The sequence below is a fragment of the Centruroides sculpturatus genome, unplaced genomic scaffold (genome assembly GCF_000671375.1).
Source record: "Centruroides sculpturatus isolate CEXI.00-Female unplaced genomic scaffold, Cexi_2.0 scaffold156, whole genome shotgun sequence".
Lineage (NCBI taxonomy): Eukaryota > Metazoa > Arthropoda > Arachnida > Scorpiones > Buthidae > Centruroides > Centruroides sculpturatus.
The window spans coordinates 909489-935424 of NW_019384398.1; the positions used below are offsets into that span (position 1 = coordinate 909489).

A 25936-nucleotide genomic window follows, 5' to 3' on the forward strand; every position below is an offset into this window, starting at 1 on the left:
GATTAACTGACTTTATTAATGTACCCTTCTATGTTAACGCCTTTATTTCGATATTTATCTGCAGATAAATTTTTATCCGTAAGGGTGGATAGGTTTAAATGCTTCTTGGCTTGCAGAACCAAATCAGCAGACCTTTTTTTTTAATACCGTTCATGTAACTTTCATGCGAAATATCAAAACACATAGGACACTTGATAATGTCGTAAGCACGCTATCAATATATACAATACATTTATGTGGATAGCACTTGAGAAATAACGTTCAATGTAATAGCGATGCATTATCACATCCCGTATATGAGACGACGAAGAAAAGAAAGATAATTAGCCTCAGTTCTTCAAAGAAATTCTGTCGGTAATAGAACTGATAAGAGGACACTAACTCCCAATGGTGTCAATCTGATGAGAAAGTTATCTAAAAGTTTTGTGTACCTATTTTAATGAAGTCTCCGGAGGGTATGAGAAGAATGCGTTATCTCCATATTCATCCCTCAGGGTAACGATTGACAATTCTCTAGATTATCATTCGGTAACAAGCATATAAACTTATACAAATCATTAACTCATACATTACTTATTTGAGGTCTCCTTCTGAATATACTACTACATTTCCTCGCTATTCCTTCTCTTAAAAATCTTATAGCTATCCCGTTTTAATGAGCACCCCGAAAACTAGTGATTGTGTCACACGATCCAATACATTTTTTTTTCTTTCGTGTTTTATTCTTCTGGAAAACATTAATCCTATTATTCTTGACAGCCAAGCGATTATCTACTTATAGACAATTTCATTCGCTGCAGGCTTCTTTAATTTCGATCATTTTCGTGATGTAAAACGCGAGTATCTAGGATACTACGTTTCTAGAGAAGTAAATTATTCTAGAATCGCAAATGAAATTGAAATCTAACTGTAACTAGTTTATTTCTAAGTGTAATTGATCGAGTACACAAAACAGTAATTCATGTTTTATGTGATCAATATTTCATCAGCTGAGACGTTTAGTTAATTTATCAATTTTAACGAAGTATCAAAGCGAAACTAAGTACTTTAGCGAGCTTCTATATTTAAAAAAAACTTACAGAAAGTCCAGTAATAGAAGAGGATATGGAGCATCAACTTGTTGATCCGGAAGGATGCCCACGTGATCGTGAAGAAGCAGCATCAACTGGAAGACAATGTCTCCGAAAGTGTCAGTCAGACGGTGAATGTATTAGTTCGAGGAAGCGTTGTTTATGTGATGGATTATGTGGATGGAGCTGCGTACGACCCGGTGAGTTCAGATAATTTCATAAATTTTTAAATCTAATATGTATATATATATTTTTTTCTTATAGATAATTTGTTAGAGTTGTTTCTGTATTATAAGTACCATATATTACATCTCATCACGAATGTATCGTGGTTAGAAATATGTATAATTTATGAATAACATGGGTGTGTTCGTAAATTCTTTCCTTCCGTGCTGTAATTCTTTAAATAATCCTGGTAGTAATCATTCATTCTCAAGTAGACTCTACTAATCAATTATTTAAAAGGAAAATAAAGAAAAAAAAAATAAAGTTATCACGCATACAACATATCCAGTTTGGTTAGACTTTTTTTTCCTCCTCTTTTTTTTTCTTAAGATTTACATTGCGATGAATTAACTGCTATCGAAAATGGACAGTTTAAAGTAACAGGAGATCACTTTGGTGCCAGAGTTCATTACACGTGTGACGAAGCATTTTGGATGTCTGGTTCGAAAGAACGTGTGTGTCAAGGTGATGGCTCTTGGAGCGACCGTTCTCCAGAATGCAGAAGGAAAGGTATTTAATATTTAAAATAAAAAGAAAAAAAAAAGAATATTTGACCCAATATAAAACACCAGTAATTTATTTTCTAAACTAAAAGTGCATTCTCTTGTTCAAAACATTAAAATTATGAGTCTGTACTTTTTCACGAGAAGTCGGAATTATATAGCAAATGGTCTATCGATTATTTTGTCGAAAATGAGTTTCTTGTGTAAAAATTCTCATGTATTTTTTTCCTGTATAAATTCTAAATTTAAACACCAAAGAAAAATAACTACAATTTTTTTTTTTTTTGGTATGGTCTCATAAGAAATGCAAATTCTATTTTCGTTTTAGCAAAATATTAATACACTTTCTATAAAATATATACATACGCGTGTTTTGTTTTAAAATTTTATGTATTCGATACGAAATTTTTTATACGGAATAACATATAATAAAACATATATATTATATTTGAATATTTATCGCATACTTGTAGCAATGTGCGGCGCACCGCCACAAATATTGCACGCTCGACACAATGGAACTGCAGAGAAAGACGAATATGATGTAGATGCACTAGTTGATTACACATGCTTCCCTGGTTATGATGCATCCGGCTATTCGAGAGCCAAATGCCTTTTTCATAACGGCACTACTCAATGGTTTGGACTGGAACTTAGGTGTATACGTAAGTGACGTAAACACTATTGCAAAACCGTATTCTTTATCCTTGCGGGATTGACATTAATGGATGTTTTCTTCCTTTACTTCAGCACGTAGCTGCGGAATTCCAGGAGAAGTAGAGAACGGTAGACGAGAAGGAGATCTGTTCACCTTTACCAGTAGAGTAACTTATCACTGTTTAGACGGTTATGAACTGGTCGGAAGGGCAAACAGATACTGTCAATCAAACGGAGAATGGAGCGGAGTTCTTCCTTCTTGTAGACGTAAGTTTATATAACTTCCATACTTTATTTTTATGGCGTAGACTTATCGAATCCTTTCCTTTCTCTTTTTTTTTTTTCAGCAATCGAATGTCCTATACCCGCAAATCCACCCAACGGTCGCGCGTTATTTACAGTTGTTTCTTATAACTCGGTGGTAAAGTACGATTGTAAGTATGGTTACAGGTTAGCCGGTCAGGTGACTCGCACCTGTGGTCCTAATAAACAGTGGGAAGGAAGTGATCCGGTCTGCGAAGGTAAAGTTTTCCTTTGTTCTAAACTATTTTTAGAAATTTAAATAATTAAATATATAGTTTTTTTTTTACGCAGAAATTGATTGTGGTAATCCCGGTGAACTGTATAATGGCCATCTGAAAGGAAGCAATACCAGATTAGGTGCTGTTTTATTGTTCAGATGTTTAGATGATATGGTTATGGAAGGTGATTACATATCGACTACCTGTTTACAAGATGGAACTTGGTCGCATCCTCTCCCAAAATGTTTAGGTGATTATATCATATAACGCCATAATTGTTACGGGTCTGTAGTTATTACATCAATGCACAGCTCAAATATATAATTATAAGTTAGTTTAATTAATGAAAGAGAAACATTTAGTTAACTTCTACACCTTTAAAGGGAAAATGGGCGTTTATTATATAATAATTTCAGTCTTGTTTTATAACAGCACCTATAAATAGGGTGATCATACGTCACGGTTTGTCCGGGATAGTGCCGAATTTCTCCTGTTTTTAATCCTCAAAAATAGCGTAAAATTTTAAACGGGACCATTTTATGGGTCTTCTAATGGAATATAACCAATTTATAAGTCAATCTGTAAATAATTTTTTTAAAAATATTTAAGTTTAGCCCTTTTTAGACCCCATTCTTCACTCAAAAACGGGCGATAAACAATACGGTCATCTATAATTTGTATATCATATTATTTCGTAAGTTACAGATAACATTCTTCAAGGGTATTTGCATAAAATTTACATATGTTTCTGCTTTAGCGCCTTGCACCGTACCCGAAATCGATTACGGAAGAGTCAATGAAATGGCTCCTGGATCTAAAGTTAACCACGGAGAAAATATAACTGTTGATTGTATACCTCATTACGATCTAAGATATAATGTGACTCCTGCCATTTGTAATAATGGAACTTGGACCCACAAACCCACCTGTGTGCCAGGTAAACACAAAACAATGCTTTAATAAATACTGTAATCTATTTAATAGTAAATATTTTGACTTTTATTTACCTGACTTTAAATAATACATAATTCGTGTTTAATGTTTAAAAATCCTTTCGATCGTTTTTTAGTTTCCTAATTTATCGTACAAATAATGAGTCATATATTTTCAAATATTCAAATTTAAAATTGATCAATTCGCCGTGTGATTGGTAGGATTTAAAAAAGACGTGACCAATCACGCGCACTCTCTTAATACTCTCGATAAATTAATTGAAATTAAAAAAAAAAACATTTTTTTTACTCTTCTTCTTATATTTTTATTGAAGGATTTATCCTAAAATTTTGATTAAGTAATACAATTCTTTCTTCCATCTTATTTTTAAAATTTTACGTGATAATAAAATAAAATTTAATTAACCGTTTATAATGTTATTCTTTAGACTTTTAAATTTTAAATTAATATTTTACTTTTATACACGCGTAATAATTCAATAACGATCTTTGTTTACGCTTCAAGGTATAAATAAATAAATAAATAAATAAACTCTGTTGTGTAACGGAATTTCTGTAACTTGATTGGATTAAATAATTACATTACTTAAGAAATTATCGTTAATTTAATTTCAGCATTTATATCACTGATAATTATTAAATTTATTTATTATTTAAGGAGATAGAAAAAAAATAATGTTTTTGAAAAGCTACAAAAGATAAATTTATTTAACGAGTTTTAAAAGTAATGAATATCGATGACCGGAAATAGAAATGTCGTCTGCTACCGATGATAACGGGAAAAGATGATTGGATTAAATTTAACGATACAATAAATCAATGGAAGAATGCCGGTATCTTAATTAAATTCATTTTACGTTAAAAATGATTTTTTTAAAGAAAATCTCCTAAACAAAAACGATATAATAATTCGTTTTTAATCCGATTAAATAAACTTTATTATTATTATTTTTAAATTACGTCACAGTTCTTTTTAAAATTTGAATTTAAACAATACGACTTGAGTGTGTGTGTGTGTCGTCGTTTTTTTATTATTATTAAAGTTTATTTTCTATTTATTAAAATACGAAAAGAATAAAAATTGTGTGATTAATAATTTTTTTTATCGTTGATTTCTCTGTAAAGGTAAAATCATTTTAGGCATAAGCTTTGAATACCATTTTGATGCGGGGCAGGACATATATATTTTTTTTAATTGGTGGCGAATATATATATTTCTTTAATTATTTGTTCGTTTGTTTGAAATTATTGATTTTTCACTCTTTTTTTCTTCTTATTTTCTGCTTGATGGCTTAACGAGATTGTCAATTCATCCGTAAATGACGTTAAAAGGCATCAACTGTCTTAAGGACTTTAATTATTTTGCTGATATCGTTCTTAAAAGGATAGGCATCCCGTAAAGATAATTTTTTTCCCTCTTAGTTTTACTCTTCTCTGTCTATTTTCTATTGATATTAAAATGTGTTATCTATAATTAAACATTTTAAAGATGAAAAATCAAGTTAATAAGTAAATGAAAGTTTTAATCCCTTTTTTTCCCTCCTTTTTCGTTTCTTCATTTAATACACCGAGAAAAGTTATTAACAAACTATTCGTTCGACTTTTAATTTTTAAAAAGAAGGTGAAAAAAATCATCAGTTAGTTAAATATTGCTAATTAAACATTGTTCAATTTCCTCGATTTTCATTGTTTAATTACGTGACGTCACTGGATTAGATTTTTATAAGCATTCGTGACGTTTCGAGGTTGTAACTAATTCGATTGGCAGATGAATGTGATGTCATAAATGTTTAACGTCATTAGCACGTTGTTATGACGTTTTTTTTTATTTCGTTTACACGTAATTGGTCGATTTAAAACATTGCTCGACCGCTATTGGTTAGTTTGAAAATTTGAATTTATAATCGTATTTCTGTGATATTTCCGTTCTATTTTTATAATTAATTTAAAAATTTTGATTGGATCACATTTTAATATCCTCGATTTCGAATTTAATACTATGATTATTATTAAATTTTGATTTGCTAATCTGAATTCCCGAGTTATATAATTAGTGGAATATACAAACGATTTTAAAATTTAAATACACGACCGACATTGATTGGCTTATTTTAAAATTTACAATTCAAAGTGGCAAATCTGTACAATTAAAAAAAAAAAATTAAAATATTTCAATTTTATAAGTTTAATATGTTTTTATTCAGTTAAAAAATTTTAAAATTAGTAAGTTTTACTCTATTTTTATATTAAAAAAAGAAGAAGAAGAGAGTTTAATATAGTAACAGTTAATAAATTTTCCACACGAAAACGTCTAAGAAAAAGTTTAACAACGGGAAAAAAAAAGTATATCCTTAGGTTTGATAGTCAATTTATACAGAAATAGGATATATTGGCAGCATTTGCAATTCAGGTGAAGACTGGCTTGAATTATAATGCAAATTTCCTTGAATTTTTAACTCTTTTGTTGTATTTATTTTAAAAGAAATGCTATTTTTATAAATATCCAGAGTTTTAAAAATATTTAGATGACTAACAGATTCGTTATGCTAATCAAATTTAAATATTTATAAGAGATTTATTAAGAAATATTTCAAAGTGTTTTTTTTTTAATATAAGTTTATCCTTCGATATAATATACTTTTTAAAAAATTAAATAAAATTGTTTAGAATTAAATTTGAATATTTCTGTTTACTTTTATACTTATGGAAGTTTCTAAGGAACCATTTGAAATTTTTTTTCTTTTATAATGAAATTTATATATAATTTAATTTATAGGGTTTCTAAATAATTAAATAATAGATGTAAACCTGGTGTGTTGTTTACAGCACGCTGTAAGAAGTTACCAAAAAGACCTTTGAATGGGATGGTGATCGCGCCCAAAACAGATCATGGTATGAAGGCATTGTTTAGATGCAACGATGGTTATGAACTTGAAGGTCCAAACGTCACAGAATGCAATTTTGGAAGGTGGTCGGTACAGACACCCGCATGCAATGTCGGTAAGTAGTACAACGATATTAAAAGTAACGAAACTCTTGTACAATTTAACAAGATTACTAATAAATGAAATTTCGATAGTATATTGCAAGTTTCCTGGATATTTAGAAAATGGTAGAATTCTTCTAGTCGGACATATGGGAATGTATGATTACAGGCCTTACGTCAAGAAAGTTCCGAATGATAAGCAGGTGATGTACGAATGTAATCGCCACTATACCCTCTCCAATGGGCCATCCGGGGCTACGTGCGTTGCTGGAAAATGGAGCCCAAAAGAATTACCTCAGTGCGTCAAAGGTTCTCATCCCAACGTTCGATGGATCAGATCTGTTCGTAATAGAAGAGAAAAGGCTATCAGGCGCTTTCAAAGACAAGATATTAATCGATTTAGAAGAAATAAATTCGGTAGGAAGAAACAACGGCGAACAAAGGGTAAGTTAGAAATGTTTCGTCTTAGTATTCAAAAGAAATGTAAATAATAACAATATAATTAAACCTTTTGCTATTATTTAGACTGGTGTCCTTTGATTGACAACGTACCTTGGATGAGAATATCAATCGTAAAGATGGGTAAAGGAAACGAAGACGTACCCCACGGCACAGTAGTTCGTGCACAGTGTTATCGAGGATATTTATTAAACATTGGAAACAGAACTGCCAGGTGTGTGAGAGGAAAGTGGAAGCCTATGGAACCTCAATGTGTCACGTGTACGTAACTTCACCAGGTGTGTCACCTGTCTGAATAACAGCAAGGGTTCTACTGGGTTCTTCTTTGCTATCGTCATTGTTCAGTGTTGGTTATGATTCATTTATTTTTAAGATAATACAAAAATCGAAGAATTAATAGTGTCTATTATTCGTAAAGAACAAACCTTTTTAAATCGACTAAAGAAAAATGTAGAGCTTAAAAATATATCGAAAGTTTTAATACACGTAATCGCATAAGCCCTAATGATCTTTTAGTCAAAATATAAGAAGAATACAATGAAAGTTTCTGCGTTGTTGTTTACTGTTAAATTATGATGCTTACAACTGCATATATTTACTCAATTTACAATTTTTCTAAAACGATCTTTGTGCAGAAAAATTATCAAGTATACCGAAGTTATTAAATTATAAAAATCTAAATTTTTAACGACAAACAAGAGATTTGCAAGTTGAATATTAAACAGCAACATTTCTCATCTAAGAAATTTCATTTTAAGAAGGAAAAAAAATTTAATTTTCTTCAGTTTTTTTATAGCTTATAACTTTGTATATATTCCCCCCCTTCTCTCTTTCTCTTCCTACTCATAACCATTTATCTAACAAACTTTTTAATATCTAATTTTTTAGCGCCGTGCCCAGTACCTTTGGTAAAAAATGGAGTTTATCACCATTTCGGGCTAACTGTCAATAATGGAAGTTTTATACCTCATGGCGAATTAGTTTTCTTACAATGTGAAACTGGTTTCCAGCTCGTTGGCTCGGAATCGTCCAGATGTTGGTATGGCCAATGGTCTACAAAAAAGATGCCAGAATGCGTTCCAGGTAATTGATAACTCGTGTATAATTTTAGTACAGCTAAAAATACATGCATAAACTAGGAACAAATATTCTCAAATATCAGGAAGATTCCACAAAAACAACAACAGCAGCTTGCTTTTAAAGGGGTTTTCACGCAGTACTTTTGTGGCTATCATGGCTTCTTGTAAACAAACTTATAGTAATCTATCTACGTTTGCCAACTTAAACTGGCAAAAATAATAATAATAAATAAATAAAATAAATAAATTATGAAAGCGATGATAGTGTCGAAAGATCTTGATGTGAACACCTTTAATATAGGTTGTAGCTATTCCCAATTTAATCTTAGTTATATTTAAAATTTATACTTATCATCATCAGGTCCTTGTGTTCTGCCCATTATAGAAGATGGATACTACCTGGGGGGTTATAGAGCGGGTCTAACAATCTCCCATCAATCATCCATTGATTACAGTTGTTCTTCGGCACACGAAAAAGCATCAGCAGATACAATACGATGTATAAAAGGTCAGTTATTGCCTCAAGAACCACGCTGTGATAAAATAACACCGTCGTTACCTCCCGGTAAGAAAAATTTAACACCTTCACAAAACTGTAAATTTCGTCAAACTTTTATTATATGTATTCGATAAATTATCCATCCATACAGCAACGTATACCAAGAAAAAATGGAAGTTATACGGAGAATTAACAGATGCTGCATCACTAGCAAATACTAGAAGGTCATGCAGTCTTCCTAAACCATTAAAGCAATCGTTAATATTTAATGCAGCTATTAAACCCTCTTATCTCGAAGGAGCATCTAATAACGGTGCATTATCGAAATATCCTCACGGAACAGAAATTCTTTATAAATGTTTGGTTCCTTTAAGAGGTAAAAAAATCTCCTGGAAGATTATCTGCGAAGATGGTAATTGGATTGGAAGAGCTGAAGAGTGTGGTTTGTCCTTGTTTGATTTTATTTTAATGATTGAAAATTAATAATCGAGCCTAATTTTATTCAATTTTTCCTCTTTTGTTTGCTTTATCAAGAACTTTATTATCAAAATAATCTCAAAGATTAATACTGTATATACAAGCTGTTTTATTGACGGTATAATGGAAATAAAACGATCGTATTCGAGGAATTAGTTTAAGTTTAAGATCTTTACATAAAATTGTTGAAGTAGAATCATCTTCAAGACTTTTAATCGATGATACGCAATGATAAATAATAATTTATTACGTGAACAGATGACTAATTGTTGCATACAGGTGATAAATCTGTTATCGTGAAGTTCAATAAACTTAATTTTATTTTATAGTTTAATGCAATTTAACGAGAAAGTAAACTTATTAATCTCAACTCATTGCTAATCTTATTATTTTTAAGTATTTAACAAACTATAATCTACTTTTGGTGCACGTCGCTTCTCAATGGTTGCGTCACGTCGCGCATACCATAAAAATTCCAAATATCAACAATTTATTTAAATATTTTTAGAGTAAATAAAAAAAGAAATAACTATTACAATTGTAAATAGTAAAATGCTTGATTTGACGCTTGCGAAAATAGACTTAATACATATTATAATTCGTATTTTACTTCCGTCGAAGTAAACGTAAATATGGATTTGAGTAAACGGTGCAGACAAGTCACTTATATTTCATTTTTTAATCTCTGTAGCAAATGTTTAAAAGTTTTTAATTTAAATTGTTTATAATAACGATAATTTTAAAAAATATATATATATTTTTCTTTTTCAGACGAGAAAATTGTAGAATATAGCAACAAAAACTGTACTTTTAAACGTACAGATCAGAATTTAGTCATGTTTATCGGCGATCGAAAGCTAGCGGGCGATTTAATAGAATTCGAAACAGGAACAGAAATAATTTTCCGATGTCGTGATATTGGAAAATATCAACTGAGAGGAAGCATTAGACTCAGATGTCGAGGAGGAAAATGGGATGGAATACCTCCCATATGTATTGGTTTATCTCAAGAAAGCGATTATGCCTGTAAGTAATTTAGAAGTTGTTTAATTTAACAACTTTCCGTTCCATTTTTTTTTCCATCTTCCAAGCTTATAATCTATACAAATATAATATTTAAAACTTTTAAAACTACTCTACACTTTGTAAAGAAAAATACTTAAACACATCGGCTACATTCTAGTTGATGAGATGTGTCAACATCATTAGTTTACTTTACCTTTGCACCAATATTGACATCGTAGTTAATACCAAGAATTATTTTAGATGGAAATTGAGTCCCGAAAAGAAAGTATTTGTGTATGTACTGTACATGCATTAAACCCATTTATTTTAATTTTATAAATAATAATAACTTATTATATTGTTGTTTTTAACTTAATATACATTAATTTTATATTTATTATTAGTGGAAAAACCTCCAACAATTCTATTCCGGCATCGATTAGGAGAGATAGCTCAAAGCAATGAAGGTAAACTTCTAGTTTATCCAGGAACTATTCTTCATCTCGAATGTTTATGGATAAGAAAATATGGAACACCTCGATGGGAAATTCGTACTTCAGCAAATAGGAAATATCCAGAAGGTTTGTGTGTAAATTGCTTCTAACATAATAATCAAACTATTCGAGCAATGGCTTGGGAAATCGGAGGTTGTAGATGACTCCAAATTTTCAGTTTTCAATCCGTGCTTCTTCCATCGAATTCGTAAATATTCTACCTTAATTTAAGTATTATTAGCTTACACATTAATTATTATATCTTGTTGTTAAATTTGTTATTTATCGTTCTTATGAATAGGTTTTAGACACGTTATCCTATGGGCAATTACCTGGAGTCCTCACCAACAAGGCCTCCAAACCAATCTTTATATATATATAAAAAATCTCTCAAAGAAAAATATCTGAAGTCAACACAGTACAGGGGCCTCCTAATTCAAACTTGCCTGGGCCTCATGAAACTATAACGCGCCCTGTTTAGACTCCGTACAGGTTACTATCAATAAAACAAGAAAATAATGTCTAGAGTCTAATGGCTAAACTGTTCACGTATTTCAGGAATGTCACTGGTGGGTTGCAATTCCTGAACCATGTCAGGGTCTTCCAGTAGAAGAGTAATCAACTAAGATAGGTGGGAAAAGGGGAAATAAATATTTACTTAACAGTAGATAAGATAATGAAACTCTTGTTAAATATCACCTCACGATAATGGAAGAAGCAAAAGCTATTATTAATTAACTTCCTAACAAAGTAGAATAAAGTAAATGAATGTTGATTTTTCTCATATTTCTATACTCGTTATTATTTTTAATAAAATAAAGATTTAGGCTACTTAGATTAAAAATATGTCGAGAATTAATTCAAATAATGCAAGCCCTATTACTAGAAACACTATCAAAAGGTTGATCTCGAAGAGACTGGTTTAATTAGTGTCGAGTCTACGGACACGTACGACAAAACAATTAACTAAACCGAAATTACTCTTCTAGGATGGACTAATGAACCGGGAAGGGATCCACAACTCGAATATCGTCTCTCCATTTACCACGCCCAGCGATCGGACTCCGGCATTTACACTTGTATAACGCCCATGAATCATAGACACTCCATCAATATATTGGTAATAGGTAAGTCGCTAATGGACTTGCTATGATGATGATGAACGAGTGCAATTTCTAAATCCATCTTTCTTCAGCCATCGACTGCCCACCTGTACCTCAAATTTATGGTTTGTACACAAATACTAATAAGCGTATGATGAATACCAAACTTGTTTTTCACTGCGAGGAACCTAAAAATCTTATTGGCAGCGAAAAAGCTACATGTTTACCTTCTGGAAGATGGTCTGCACCCTTTCCTCATTGTATCGGTAAGAACAATTATCTTAAAAATATTTTAAATTTTTAGAAAATTATTATTATTATTATTATTATTATTTTATGCGCTATACAAAATAAATTGTTTGTAGTAAATTAATTTTTAACAGTAAATTTAATTTAAAATAGCGAGGTTGCGGCCGAAGTTTTCATCTGTAGAACGTGAACGTCGAACGTCGAGCGCCGCTATCTTCGCTATTAATTTAAAACTATAAACAATACATTATTATTATTATTTATAGTGTCGCCATCTGTTGATTTTAATCAATAAAAAAATTAATTACATTTAAATTTGGGTGTTAAATAATTTTTATTTAATATTTATTACATCAAATTTATATAATTTGCGCTTATTAAACATAAGCGTATATTTTCTTTCGTTTAAAAATATTATAATGATCACAATTTTAAAATTTCAAGTAATAAAAATTGAGAAAAGGAGCTGTGAATTCATTTTTATACAGAAAATCAGCACTTTTGATTAAATCGTCGATTATATATCAAACAGTACAGGAAATGATTGATCGGATTATGATTGATCAGACGATAAGGTAAAGTGTCAGATCGAAGATAGAAAGGCGCACTGAATTATTCGATTCTTATTGGAAATGACAGAGATCAAGATGTATCATTATCTTCTAACGTTTCTTATTATCACTATAATATATATATACTTTTTTTTTTCTATCTTTCGTTTTGAAGTCAAGCAAAAATTTCTCTTTAAAAAATGAAAAATTCTTCTCAAAAAAAGAAATATCAGTCACACACAGTTCTATATTTATTAAGATTGATAAGCAGGGAAGAGAAAAGTAAGATAAAATGATCAAATTTATGCATCAACACTTCCTGTTTAATTGGACATTTGAATGATGCTTTTTCTAAATTTAAATATTTGCTAAATAATTACACGGATTTTTTTTTCGAGTTTATAATTTGATTATAGTTTTATTTATTTTTTTCGCTTTCTAAGTGGAATAGTAATTTTTTAAAATATTATTTTAATTTTTTTCTATAATAAAGAATATGTGGAAGTGTGTGTTGCACGAAAAAAAATCGATAGAGAAACTCTACAGCATCTTTTTAAATACGAATTTCCTACAGGTATGAGTATACCACCGTGGGGGTGATAGGAGTATACAGGTTAACCATATATCATTAAATTAATACACTAGTAGATAGGGGTAAACCTATACAGGTTCCTCGTATATCTGTAGTCATTAAATTAATATATTTTGAACGTAAATAATAGTAAAAAAATTCTTTTTCTTGGAAGAGTACAGAACTCAAATGCTCAAAATAAAAAAAAAAAATGTATTGTTTCATTGTAATGGGCGATATGCGAGTATATTTCATAAGCAATAGGACATTTGTTATAAAATATATTCCTGCAGAAAAATTCCATAGAGGAACATTATTTATTTTATATTTTTGTATTCCAGCTACTGAATGTCCAGATCCTTCGAAAGTGACATCTCCCCCGATGAAAATAATCAGTGATGGATTTAAAATCGGAAAAACTGCAAGATTTTCTTGTCCAAAAGGATCAATTTTAAAAGGTTCCGATAAAATCACTTGTCTAGATACAGGACAATGGTCAGCACCAATACCATACTGCACAAGTAAGACATTGTTTTCTTTTCTTTTTTTTTATATCCCTCCATTGTTCAAAGTTTTGCTGTCTAATAATTAATCTAAAACTTAAATTTCAGAAGAAACTTGCGAACCTCCCGAACTCCCCATTCACGGACACGTTATCGGTAATAAAAGTTACGTATATCGACACGGTGATATGCTACTAATTGGATGCGATGAAGGCTACATGGCTGATGGTCCTATAGTTTTAGTTTGTCAAGAAGATGGACGTTGGTCTAGTGATAAACCGCAATGTAAGTTCTTTTTTTTTAAAGTACGGTACATAATTACCGGAATCGCCAGTAGATGGTGCCACCGAATATTTATTTTCGATAAAATAATTATTTTAAAATATTTTCTAATTTATTTTAATTTTATTTTGACTTTAATACTGTAGTTTAGGTGTGTTTTTTAATGTAATAATACTAAAAAAATTTTTTTAATATTTTAGGTTTGCCTGTATGCTCGTATCCTGGTAGTACCGAAGGTGCAATTTTATCACCTGTTAAATTTTACTACACAGTTAACGAAACTGTAATATTTGAATGTTTGAATGGATATAAAATGAAAGGATCGAAGATAATTCAATGTTTAAAAGACGGTAAATGGTCGAGTAGCATCCCGACTTGCGAATCATTAGAATCTAATCAATGAAGGAAAATAATTTTAAAAAATAATAATAAGATGAAATTTTGAAACTAAACAATTAATTTTTTGACAATTTTTAATTAAAAAAACATTCTACAATAGTTTTAAAAAATGTGTAAACGTTTAAACTCAACGTAAACATAGCAGAAAGTCAGAAAATTCGAATTTTGAAATTGATTGATTTTAATAAGAAATTTGAATTCGAATTTACCAATCGGATGTTGGTATTTTATGTCGACGATTTAAATCCACCTATCGCGTCCAGTCACGTGGTAAATGCAAACGAGAAGTGGTGTTTATTCGTGAATTATTATTGAATTATTTTTTCTTTTTTTTTTTTTTTATCGGATGTGCTGTGCCTTTTCCTTGTTTTATGTTAATATAGAACAAAAATTAGAAGTGGAGGGGGAAAAAAAACTTAATTGGACGAAGTAAATAAAAATTTTGTCAGATATTTATAACGTTTTCATCCCAATTTTAAGAATGGACAATCAATTGTAGAATACATAAAGTGTATACTTGTAGAAAATATACAGTAAATAGTAACTGTGTATTAGATTTCATTTTGAAAATCAGAAAAAAAAAGAATTAAAGTTTGTCTTTAGAAAAAAATAAATCACCTTTTTGTCGTGATTGAATAAAAAATAAAAGAGTTGAAGGTATTTTTTTTTCTTATCTTTATATACTTTTTCCATAAAAATATCACAAAATACATTTGAATTAAACTATTTTTCGTTCAAAAACCATCTGTTCTTGAAGAAATATATGAAATATTAATCAAGTTAGAAAAACTTTTAACTGATATCGACAAATTCATTTATCTTAAGTTATGGTGACATTTTATATTGTCAAGAGAAGAAGATATATTTAAAAAAACTCAACAGTTTCGAGTAATTTTTAAAGAGATTTGAATTATTTATACAAGAAAAACCGTATAAATATAGCCCTAGAATAACCAAATATTATGTATCATTATCTTCTAACGTTTCTTATTATCACTATAATATATATATACTTTTTTTTTTCTATCTTTCGTTTTGAAGTCAAGCAAAAATTTCTCTTTAAAAAATGAAAAATTCTTCTCAAAAAAAGAAATATCAGTCACACACAGTTCTATATTTATTAAGATTGATAAGCAGGGAAGAGAAAAGTAAGATAAAATGATCAAATTTATGCATCAACACTTCCTGTTTAATTGGACATTTGAATGATGCTTTTTCTAAATTTAAATATTTGCTAAATAATTACACGGATTTTTTTTTCGAGTTTATAATTTGATTATAGTTTTATTTATTTTTTTCGCTTTCTAAGTGGAATAGTAATTTTTTAAAATATTATTTTAATTTTTTTCTATAATAAAGAATATGTGGAAGTGTGTGTTGCACGAAAAAAAATCGATAGAGAAACTCTACAGCATCTTTTTAAATACGAATTTCCTACAGGTATGAGTATACCACCGTGGGGGTGATAGGAGTATACAGGTTAACCATATATCATTAAATTAATACACTAGTAGATAGGGGTAAACCTATACAGGTTCCTCGTATATCTGTAGTCATTAAATTAATATATTTTGAACGTAAATAATAGTAAAAAAATTCTTTTTCTTGGAAGAGTACAGAACTCAAATGCTCAAAATAAAAAAAAAATGTATTGTTTCATTGTAATGGGCGATATGCGAGTATATTTCATAAGCAATAGGACATTTGTTATAAAATATATTCCTGCAGAAAAATTCCATAGAGGAACATTATTTATTTTATATTTTTGTATTCCAGCTACTGAATGTCCAGATCCTTCGAAAGTGACATCTCCCCCGATGAAAATAATCAGTGATGGATTTAAAATCGGAAAAACTGCAAGATTTTCTTGTCCAAAAGGATCAATTTTAAAAGGTTCCGATAAAATCACTTGTCTAGATACAGGACAATGGTCAGCACCAATACCATACTGCACAAGTAAGACATTGTTTTCTTTTCTTTTTTTTTATATCCCTCCATTGTTCAAAGTTTTGCTGTCTAATAATTAATCTAAAACTTAAATTTCAGAAGAAACTTGCGAACCTCCCGAACTCCCCATTCACGGACACGTTATCGGTAATAAAAGTTACGTATATCGACACGGTGATATGCTACTAATTGGATGCGATGAAGGCTACATGGCTGATGGTCCTATAGTTTTAGTTTGTCAAGAAGATGGACGTTGGTCTAGTGATAAACCGCAATGTAAGTTCTTTTTTTTTAAAGTACGGTACATAATTACCGGAATCGCCAGTAGATGGTGCCACCGAATATTTATTTTCGATAAAATAATTATTTTAAAATATTTTCTAATTTATTTTAATTTTATTTTGACTTTAATACTGTAGTTTAGGTGTGTTTTTTAATGTAATAATACTAAAAAAATTTTTTTAATATTTTAGGTTTGCCTGTATGCTCGTATCCTGGTAGTACAGAAGGTGCAATTTTATCACCTGTTAAATTTTACTACACAGTTAACGAAACTGTAATATTTGAATGTTTGAATGGATATAAAATGAAAGGATCGAAGATAATTCAATGTTTAAAAGACGGTAAATGGTCGAGTAGCATCCCGACTTGCGAATCATTAGAATCTAATCAATGAAGGAAAATAATTTTAAAAAATAATAATAAGATGAAATTTTGAAACTAAACAATTAATTTTTTGACAATTTTTAATTAAAAAAACATTCTACAATAGTTTTAAAAAATGTGTAAACGTTTAAACTCAACGTAAACATAGCAGAAAGTCAGAAAATTCGAATTTTGAAATTGATTGATTTTAATAAGAAATTTGAATTCGAATTTACCAATCGGATGTTGGTATTTTATGTCGACGATTTAAATCCACCTATCGCGTCCAGTCACGTGGTAAATGCAAACGAGAAGTGGTGTTTATTCGTGAATTATTATTGAATTATTTTTTCTTTTTTTTTTTATCGGATGTGCTGTGCCTTTTCCTTGTTTTATGTTAATATAGAACAAAAATTAGAAGTGGAGGGGGAAAAAAAACTTAATTGGACGAAGTAAATAAAATTTTGTCAGATATTTATAACGTTTTCATCCCAATTTTAAGAATGGACAATCAATTGTAGAATACATAAAGTGTATACTTGTAGAAAATATACAGTAAATAGTAACTGTGTATTAGATTTCATTTTGAAAATCAGAAAAAAAAAGAATTAAAGTTTGTCTTTAGAAAAAAATAAATCACCTTTTTGTCGTGATTGAATAAAAAATAAAAGAGTTGAAGGTATTTTTNTCAGCACAACTCAAAAATACTTTTATTCCTTTCTCAATAATATAAATACGTTTAGATAATATAATCATTGATGTATACTCTTCGTCCTTATGAGGCGTACACAAGTTTGTGTATAAAATTTTAATTAAGTAATTTATAGAACTAGAAAATATCTCTCGTTTAATATAATAATCGTGACAAGAACGTGTTTTTTTTTATATAGAAAAACAACTAGGGTGTATCCGAAATAGTACGGCGTATAATGAGATGTATTGTCGCAGAATAAGTTTGTACACCCTCAATGTATCACCAAAAAGTCACACACAAAACGTATACACACCTACTTATCTATACGCAAACACACGCATACACACAAATACATATAATCTATTTATTAAACCAACTACTGCCTAATTAACAAGATAGATCTATATAAACAACAATATGACATATTATTACAATGTACATAGATTTATAGTGAGTTTACACATCTATCAAACAATTTATATAATTATAATCGTTCGAGGAAATCGTTAAAATTCTTTATGAGAAATTTATAGTAGGCATTTGTTTGTTTCTCCCAATAGAAAAATTCCGAAGAGAGAATAAAAAATAAAAAGAAAGAAAAGCGAGTTTTAGTAGAAATATCTCATCCTATATCGACTTCACTATCCCTTCTTGGCAAAAATAGGATAGTCCAGTTTGGGTTCCGCTTCATAACAGACATGCTGGCTGCTTCTCTATTGATTTCAGCTTAGGTTTTCTCGATGTTAACGTTAAAATACGTAACCATTCGCGAAAAATGAGAAGAGAATACAATTCTAAAACGTTTATTAAGAAGTTTAAAAGGACATTGAGGTGAGTTAAACGTTTAAATTCCATTAGATAAACCGCATTTAATATATATCCCAAGCGAACAAAGAGAAATGCGTTTGTGCAATTTTGGCACTTATTTTCCGTAAATTGTCCTTCCGAATCGATTTTTTTCTTTTTTTTTTTTTTCTTCGATTAAAATCTAAACTTATTAATCTCCTGCGTTTTTAAATACCTTCTTTATATCGATTTAATTAATATTTGTATCATTAACTGCGATTTAATGCTTAATTGAATGCGATTAAAAAATTGTTAAGCTTGCCGATGCTTTTCCGTTCTTTAGTTTTTGGATGCAGTTGCTATGACAACCGGATAATCTATCGATCCGAGTTCGGTGAGATTTTCACCATTTTATTACTGCAAAGATTAAACGATTATGTGATCCATATTAAATTTATTACGATTAATAATAATTTAAAAGAATAAAACTTAATTAGCGAGTTATATCGTAGGGAATTAAAAAATGCCGTTGTGGGGCCTAAAAATTGTTTACTAATAATTGTAAAATTCTTAATATTTTTTTTATTGTAGTAATTAAGATTTTTAAAAAGATTTAAAAGCATTCTTTTGCAATTAAAAATAAAAATGGCAATAAAACATCAGGTGGTTGCTAGGTTACAAAAAATAGTCACGTTTTATGCCAGAGGGTGTTTAATCGTTAACTGTAAAAAAAAAATCAAAACAAAAATCATTTTAAAGGTTATTTTCTTTTTTTAATTTTCAGATTATGAAGAAGTTTATGTCAGATAAATATTAAGAAATAAAAAAAAAAAATGGTAAGAACTTTAATATTCTCGTATATAAGTTATTATTTTGTAAACCAGATGGCAGTAGAAAAATAATAATAAAAAATATATATATATTTTATTTGATACAATGTATATATATTTAATTATATATTTAAAAGTTAAAAAGGATATTAATAAATTATAAACGATGACATTACTGCAAAATTGAAAGGGATGTGACGTAATGTAAACATCACTTCTTTCGTTGCAGGATGTCAGATTAACTCTTGAATGCTACAGATTGAATTTTAACATAAACAAAAAAGTGGAGCCGATGTTTCACGTGTCTAAATTTTATTATTGTATAACTAGTCAAATCCCATAACCTCTGACATCATAATGAAATATGATACTGCTTCTTACACAACTGTAACATCATACTCACAATTCAGTATCATTGTGCTGAATCTAAATACTGTATCTGTATCTAAGAGTGATTGATTCTACGTAGCGTTACACACACCGAACATTGGTTAAGATAATGAAAAAATGGATTTTTTTGCATGATTCATTGCGTGCGTCCGAACGTATAATGGTCTCGTTTATAAAATTGGCTTTTCGCCGAATAATGCCGAGACCGTATTCGTTTCTCGAATGCGAAGAGGAGGATCTCTCGTCGAAAATTTTAGCTCGGTTATACGTTTCGGAAATGCCCGAACAAATGGCTTTCCGGTTTCTTGATTATCGAGGCTAGATCAATTGTGCGGAGATCTTATCTTTCTAAAAATGTCTACCGGCCGGATTTATTCTTGTACAGTTTAATGCATTTTAACTTTATGTTATATATATATATATATATAACATAATCAAAAAAGTGAATTATTTGGATGTCTGTTGTTGTAACTCTAGATGTACAGTACTGTTTTATAAAGCGTTGTTATACTAATGTGATGTATAAAAACTGTTAATTTATTGCAGTTTTTGCACGAGTATACTTTCACTTAAGTTTTTGTGTGTTACCGATACGTACGTTGTAAATACGTTTACTGTACTGTACATTATCGTACTTCATTTATATTAAATGTAATAATAATTTTGCTGTTTTAATGCTACAAAAAACAAAACGAATTATCAAATGCAATTGCCGCATTCGCTTAAGTAAAATGGTTGGAGATTATTAAATTTGCAGATCTGTATTTTTGTTTTTGTACGATGTCCGCTTCTCACGTCGAGCAGATTATAATATTCAAATTACTAATAACAACCGAAGATATTACGTTATCAATCAACTTTTCTGACATTTATTGCATTGTGTATGAATTGATGAGAGAGAAATGAATAAAATATTAGCATTTAATCATATTTAAATTTTAAGACATAAATTTTCAAGTGATTACTTAGTTTTCTTGTATTATAATTTGCTAAATTATATACAAAAAAAGATTATTTTGTCATTTAAAAACAATATATGAATAATTAATGAAAAGTATTTGATTGAAGGAACCAATGATTGGTACTGAAGCTTCTCCAGAAGAGCTAAAGAAAGCATTAGAATGGGAATTAAGTCTAAGTAACAGCGATTTGAGAAGTCACGCCTGGTATCACGGGACCATCCCTCGTCAAAGAGCGGAAGAGCTAATGTCGAACGATGGCGATTTTCTGATCAGAGACTGTATATCCCATCCCGGCGACTACGTACTGACGTGTAAATGGAAAAACTCGTCGCTACATTTTGTTATTAATAAGGTAATAAATATTATAATATAAGTTCTCCAGATATTTAAGTAACTGTTCTTGAGAAATAGTGAAAGATACCTAACTTCACTTTGAAATTTCCTTTGATTAAAACTTGATAAAAAAAACTTGTCAAGCGTGGCACAAAAACCAACTGCACGCAATGTGAAACTACCAAAGTGCTCGTAACTTTGGTTGTAATTAGTGGCAAGAAATAGGACTTTTTAACGATGCTGGGATGTAGGTGCTCCCGGATAGACTTTTGGGTTAAACTATTATTATTATTATTATTGAATACTAAGCTATATAGTGAAGAATTTGTTCTATTTATCTATAAATATCTACTATCCGTAGATATTTTGTAAACAGGTCCAAATTTTAAGCTTTGCACTTCAGTCATATTTAGTCATTTCTAGTAGACTTTGATTAGTCTATAACAGATTCCCTATTACAGAGTATTTTTAGACTGACAGAAATAACTGAATTTTTTTTTCATTAATTTTTCTTTAGTCATTGTATAAATGCATGATAAAATGATTAAATATCAAAACTTTAAATTACAATTTGAAATTATTGTAAATGATATTGAATAATTAATCAAATTTGTTCTATTTAATTCAAATCTTCTTTTAAATTTAACATATTATTCATTAATTAACCTTTTATAATGATTTAGTTGATAAATAATTGTTTAATGATAATATAATTACTTTAAAAAAAGCTTTTTCATTGTGAATTTATATTTTAATAATATCATGTAAATTAAATCTTACAAGATATTTGAAATTACTTTGATGTTTTCTTAAATGACTGTTTAAAATTTACAATCTGTATGACTTAGTTATTTTATTTAATACAAACACAAGCTAAACGAATCTTTCAACTGCTGTTTGTTCTAAGTTTAACATTACGTGAAAGATATATATAACTAGAGAATGAAAAAATTGCTCTTAAAGTATTTTCAATAATTTATACATATAATATACTGGGAATCTTGTTATAAAAAACTTCTAGATTTTCCCTGGCACAACTTCCATAGTAATCCACAACAGAATCTTTCAGTTAAATATTCTCTTTCCATCAGAATGGTTCATTATAACAAGATTCCTCTGTATATTGTATGTTGATATTAAATGATGAATGCCCTTTTTTCTATAAATGGTTTGAAAAGCTTTCCTTTTTGTGAGTTTTAATGAATGTGAAATGCTTACTCACCAGAGTGGATAAAAGCAAAAAATTAGTAATATTGAAAAATATCAATATATATTAATGCATTACAAGAATATATTAGCTCTTTAGAAAGAAAAAATATTTTAAGAGTTTATATATCTGGATACAAAATTATTTTTATCCTCAGGCTAGGCTTCAATAGTGGGGAATTTGTAAAACAAAACCAGTCAAACAACTTTGCCTTTGGCCAACTTTATCTCAAATAGATTAAACATGAAATCAACTAAAATTGCCTTAGTTGATTTCGATTTATTTGCCCACGTGTCATGTTGCCATAACCAATCTGCCAATGAGGGAATGCCTCCCAGGAGGTCTTTTATGGGAAACTGGCCTTTTTTACAAGTTGGCCACGTGACTGGCCCATTGAGGCACGAATCCACGACTAACTATCAGTATTCAGTGGTTTTATCCGCTCGGCCACTGGTGGGCTCGTGATTAAAGAGTTAAATAAGTGGAATGTATGGAAATTGAAGAGGACAGTCAAATATGTACATCCAGTTGTGTCAAAAAACTGGAACAGATCATCCCATGTATTTAATTTCAGCTGCAATTTGCTGTAATAGACACAGAATTATGAAAATTAAATTTCAAAAAGTTACATAATTTCAGATTCAGATCTGTCCCAAATATTGAATTTAAAACTGAAGTTTTAAAAATAGAAAAGCATTGAATTATTAAAAAATGTGGTCAGATTTTAATATAGAGTTACTTTAAGTTAAGAATTTTATTCTGGGGAAACATCATTTGAAATGGAGAAATGTTATCAATACTTCAAAGTTAATGAATGAAAATCATTTATCATATTGTTACAATAATATATTATCATAATTTTTGGTTAAAATGTGATAGTTATAAAGAGAAGAAAATTATAAATCTCTACGGAGACAATAGCAAATGTATTGAATGTGGTAAATCGAACAAAAGTCTTGGTCACTTTCAAATTGAGATTGCATTTAAAGTTGTTTCAGAATTAGTATTTAGAAAAGTACTTAAGCAAAGCCAACAAAAGCAAATTTTTCCCTACAAAAAAAAGAATCTCCCTCTCTCTTGCTCTCTCTCGTGGTTATTTTTTCTTAGTAAAATTTTAGCATATACTTAATAATTACCATCTGTTGTAACATTCTTCCATTTAAATCATGTTACGATATACTTTACTATAAATATTATTTTGCAAAATTAATTTTTAGGAAATTATTATTCTGAATGATGAATAAAATTTGATCATTCAGAAATTGTATATGAAAATTTGAATGTTTTTCTAAGGAAGAAAAGACCATTCATAAAGAATGTAATGTAGTAACACAACATGACATTGTCATGGTATCATTCTTGTTAGTCAGATTGTTAATTTATTGTATGGATGTTGATGTAAATAGGAATTTTCCTTTCTAAAATATACTCTCAAAAATGATAACTTAGATATCATCAATAATATTTTTTTTTCTCTTGGAATCTGTCAAGATGCGGCACAAACTGCAGCATTGACATTCAAGAACCACTTGTTTGCAAGCTATGATTTGGCCAAGTATATGTACATAAAGATGACAGGTATCCCATACATTTGTCAGTATTCAAGCAATTACAGTAGAGAATCGATTAACAGAAACAATTCGGAACTGGGCTTGTTTGTATAATTGATTATTACAAAAAAATATATTAACCTATCCCATGGTGAAATTCTTTCAAATTCTGGCACGTCCTTAAGTACCCTCTTGGTCACGCTAGTGCTGCCAGCTAAAACGCGCACACCGACAAAAATAATATTGGATAGTCCAAGACATAGCCAAATATTGCAGTGCCACAGCCTAGCGGAAATTTAAATTTGCCAACTGGAACACTTTCGGTTGATCGATATTCGGATAATCAATGCTCTACTGCAGTGTTTTTCAACCTTCTTGAATACGAGACTCCTTTATAAGTTAAAAAATTCTGGCAATCCCCCACGGCCATATTAAAACTATGTCAGTGATTTTAAAAACTACGTATTAAATTTTCTTTCTGTTGAGATTTAAATATCAATCAAAAAACCAATTGTACTGTAAAATAAACAGGCACAGCCTTCTCACTGAAATTGTAGTTTTTTTTATTGTAGTGTAGGACCTACAAACATTTGTCTTTTTCTTTTACCCGCGACCCACAGGTTGAAAAACACTGCTCTACTGTATATTTCACTTATTTTGTTTGTAAAATACTGAATATTTTAGTGAGAGAAAATGTTTTTATATAATTAGGTTTGTTGACAATACTATTACTTAAATTAATGTGTTTTGCATTATTTTTGATTTATTACTTAAAATACCTTTATTTTGTTCTAAAAATATTTGCATTGAATCTAATGTAAACTACAAAAGTTACATAGAATATCTGTTTGTGAAAATAAATTAAACTTAATCAAATATATTACTGTTCAATCTATAAATATGTAATGCCAATATGTTACTTTTATGGTTTAGTTTTAATGTCCACAAAGTAAAATAAAAAACAAATTTTATAATCATATTTTTAAATTCAAGTGATTCAATAATCAAAATAGCAAAAATTAAGAAATATTTCAAGTTATTTATCACATACAAATCAGATATGTTATAATTAAGAATCAGAAATTCATTACATAACTAATTCATCCGTCACTAAATCTGAAAGATTCATAAATAATCTTTCATGATTTTATGATCTGAATGTAATTAGAAGTTATATAATATAAATATTAATTATAATGTTGTAATTGCTGTATTGAAGATATACATTGAAGTAATGATTTATGATTTTCATATAGTAGCAATTACCATAGCCATTATTATTATATATTAATCTCAATGTTAAATACTAAAGCTATTTGAATAATTGATTTTTGGTAGATATATTACATCAATTTTAAGAGTTTTTATTACTCATTCATTGATTAATGCAAAATTCTGAGTAATAAAATTTAAAAGAAAAGCGTACGAGTTTAGATTTTCAGTCCAAAGGCAGAACTTTAAATATGACTTAATTTATTTCCACCATTTTCATTATTAGAATATTTTATATACAGTAATCAAAATTTCAGTTTACCAGTTTCTATCTAAGTTTAGACCTGTTCAAGATAGTTTGTTTCAAAAATAAAATTGTCGAAATATCTTTTATTGTGTTAAACAAAATAAATATATTCCTTACATTTAGAAATTTAAATTTTGTTAAAACTAATTTATTATTATTCGTGCATTATAATTTGAAAATCTATCTGATGTCATTAAATAAACAAAGTATTATAAATTCAAATTTAAACTTTTAAATATACTCAAAGATTTTTAACTTTCATTTATTTCCATTAATTGAAAAAAAATTAAATAAATAAGTGCAAATTGTCCAAAATGAATCTTAAATCAATAATGTAATATACTCTTACATTATTAATTAATCAAATTAAAGAAAAAAATTGCCTGATTCATTTCTTGTTTATTATCAAGTTCAAAAAACAAATTGCAAGGTCACATCTATTTATTCTTGGTTAGAATATCTGAAGGTTCATGAAATTATAATTAGA

The 25936-nt window shown here is 29.2% G+C and overlaps 3 protein-coding genes across 6 annotated transcripts in view; all 3 read left to right on the plus strand.

The window, feature by feature from the left end:
• The first annotated feature begins 1087 nt into the window (after positions 1 to 1087).
• On the plus strand, positions 1088 to 15164 carry LOC111618552 (protein lev-9-like). Of its 4 annotated transcripts, XM_023360113.1 has the most exons (20): positions 1088 to 1270; positions 1626 to 1805; positions 2272 to 2463; positions 2549 to 2722; positions 2803 to 2976; positions 3050 to 3226; positions 3734 to 3913; positions 6756 to 6929; positions 7009 to 7359; positions 7441 to 7635; positions 8263 to 8457; positions 8815 to 9018; positions 9104 to 9394; positions 10201 to 10455; positions 10839 to 11015; positions 11918 to 12055; positions 12124 to 12297; positions 13744 to 13923; positions 14014 to 14190; positions 14388 to 15164. In XM_023360113.1, exons 1-20 carry the CDS (start codon positions 1105 to 1107, stop codon positions 14588 to 14590), a joined length of 3957 nt encoding a protein of 1318 aa, XP_023215881.1. In that variant the 5' UTR covers positions 1088 to 1104; the 3' UTR covers positions 14591 to 15164. The 4 variants fall into 4 exon arrangements, with proteins under 4 accessions (XP_023215881.1, XP_023215882.1, XP_023215883.1 ...); XM_023360114.1 differs by lacking the exon at positions 1626 to 1805; XM_023360115.1 differs by lacking the exons at positions 8815 to 9018; positions 9104 to 9394.
• Positions 15165 to 16259: 1095 nt separating this feature from the next.
• On the plus strand, positions 16260 to 17527 carry LOC111618504 (zona pellucida sperm-binding protein 3 receptor-like). Its single transcript, XM_023360044.1, has 3 exons — positions 16260 to 16542; positions 16633 to 16809; positions 17007 to 17527. The coding sequence occupies exons 1-3, from the start codon at positions 16260 to 16262 to the stop codon at positions 17207 to 17209; spliced, it is 663 nt and encodes a 220-aa protein (XP_023215812.1). The 3' UTR covers positions 17210 to 17527.
• An 875-nt stretch (positions 17528 to 18402) lies between these two features.
• LOC111618505 (breast cancer anti-estrogen resistance protein 3-like) overlaps positions 18403 to 25936 on the plus strand; it is a 25239-nt gene continuing 17705 nt past the window's right edge. Inside the window, exons 1-3 of the mRNA XM_023360045.1 lie at positions 18403 to 18703; positions 19443 to 19494; positions 20947 to 21192. Of these exons, the coding sequence (XP_023215813.1) occupies positions 19492 to 19494; positions 20947 to 21192 (249 nt within the window). The 5' untranslated portion in view covers positions 18403 to 18703; positions 19443 to 19491. The remainder of the gene's footprint in view (positions 18704 to 19442; positions 19495 to 20946; positions 21193 to 25936) is intronic.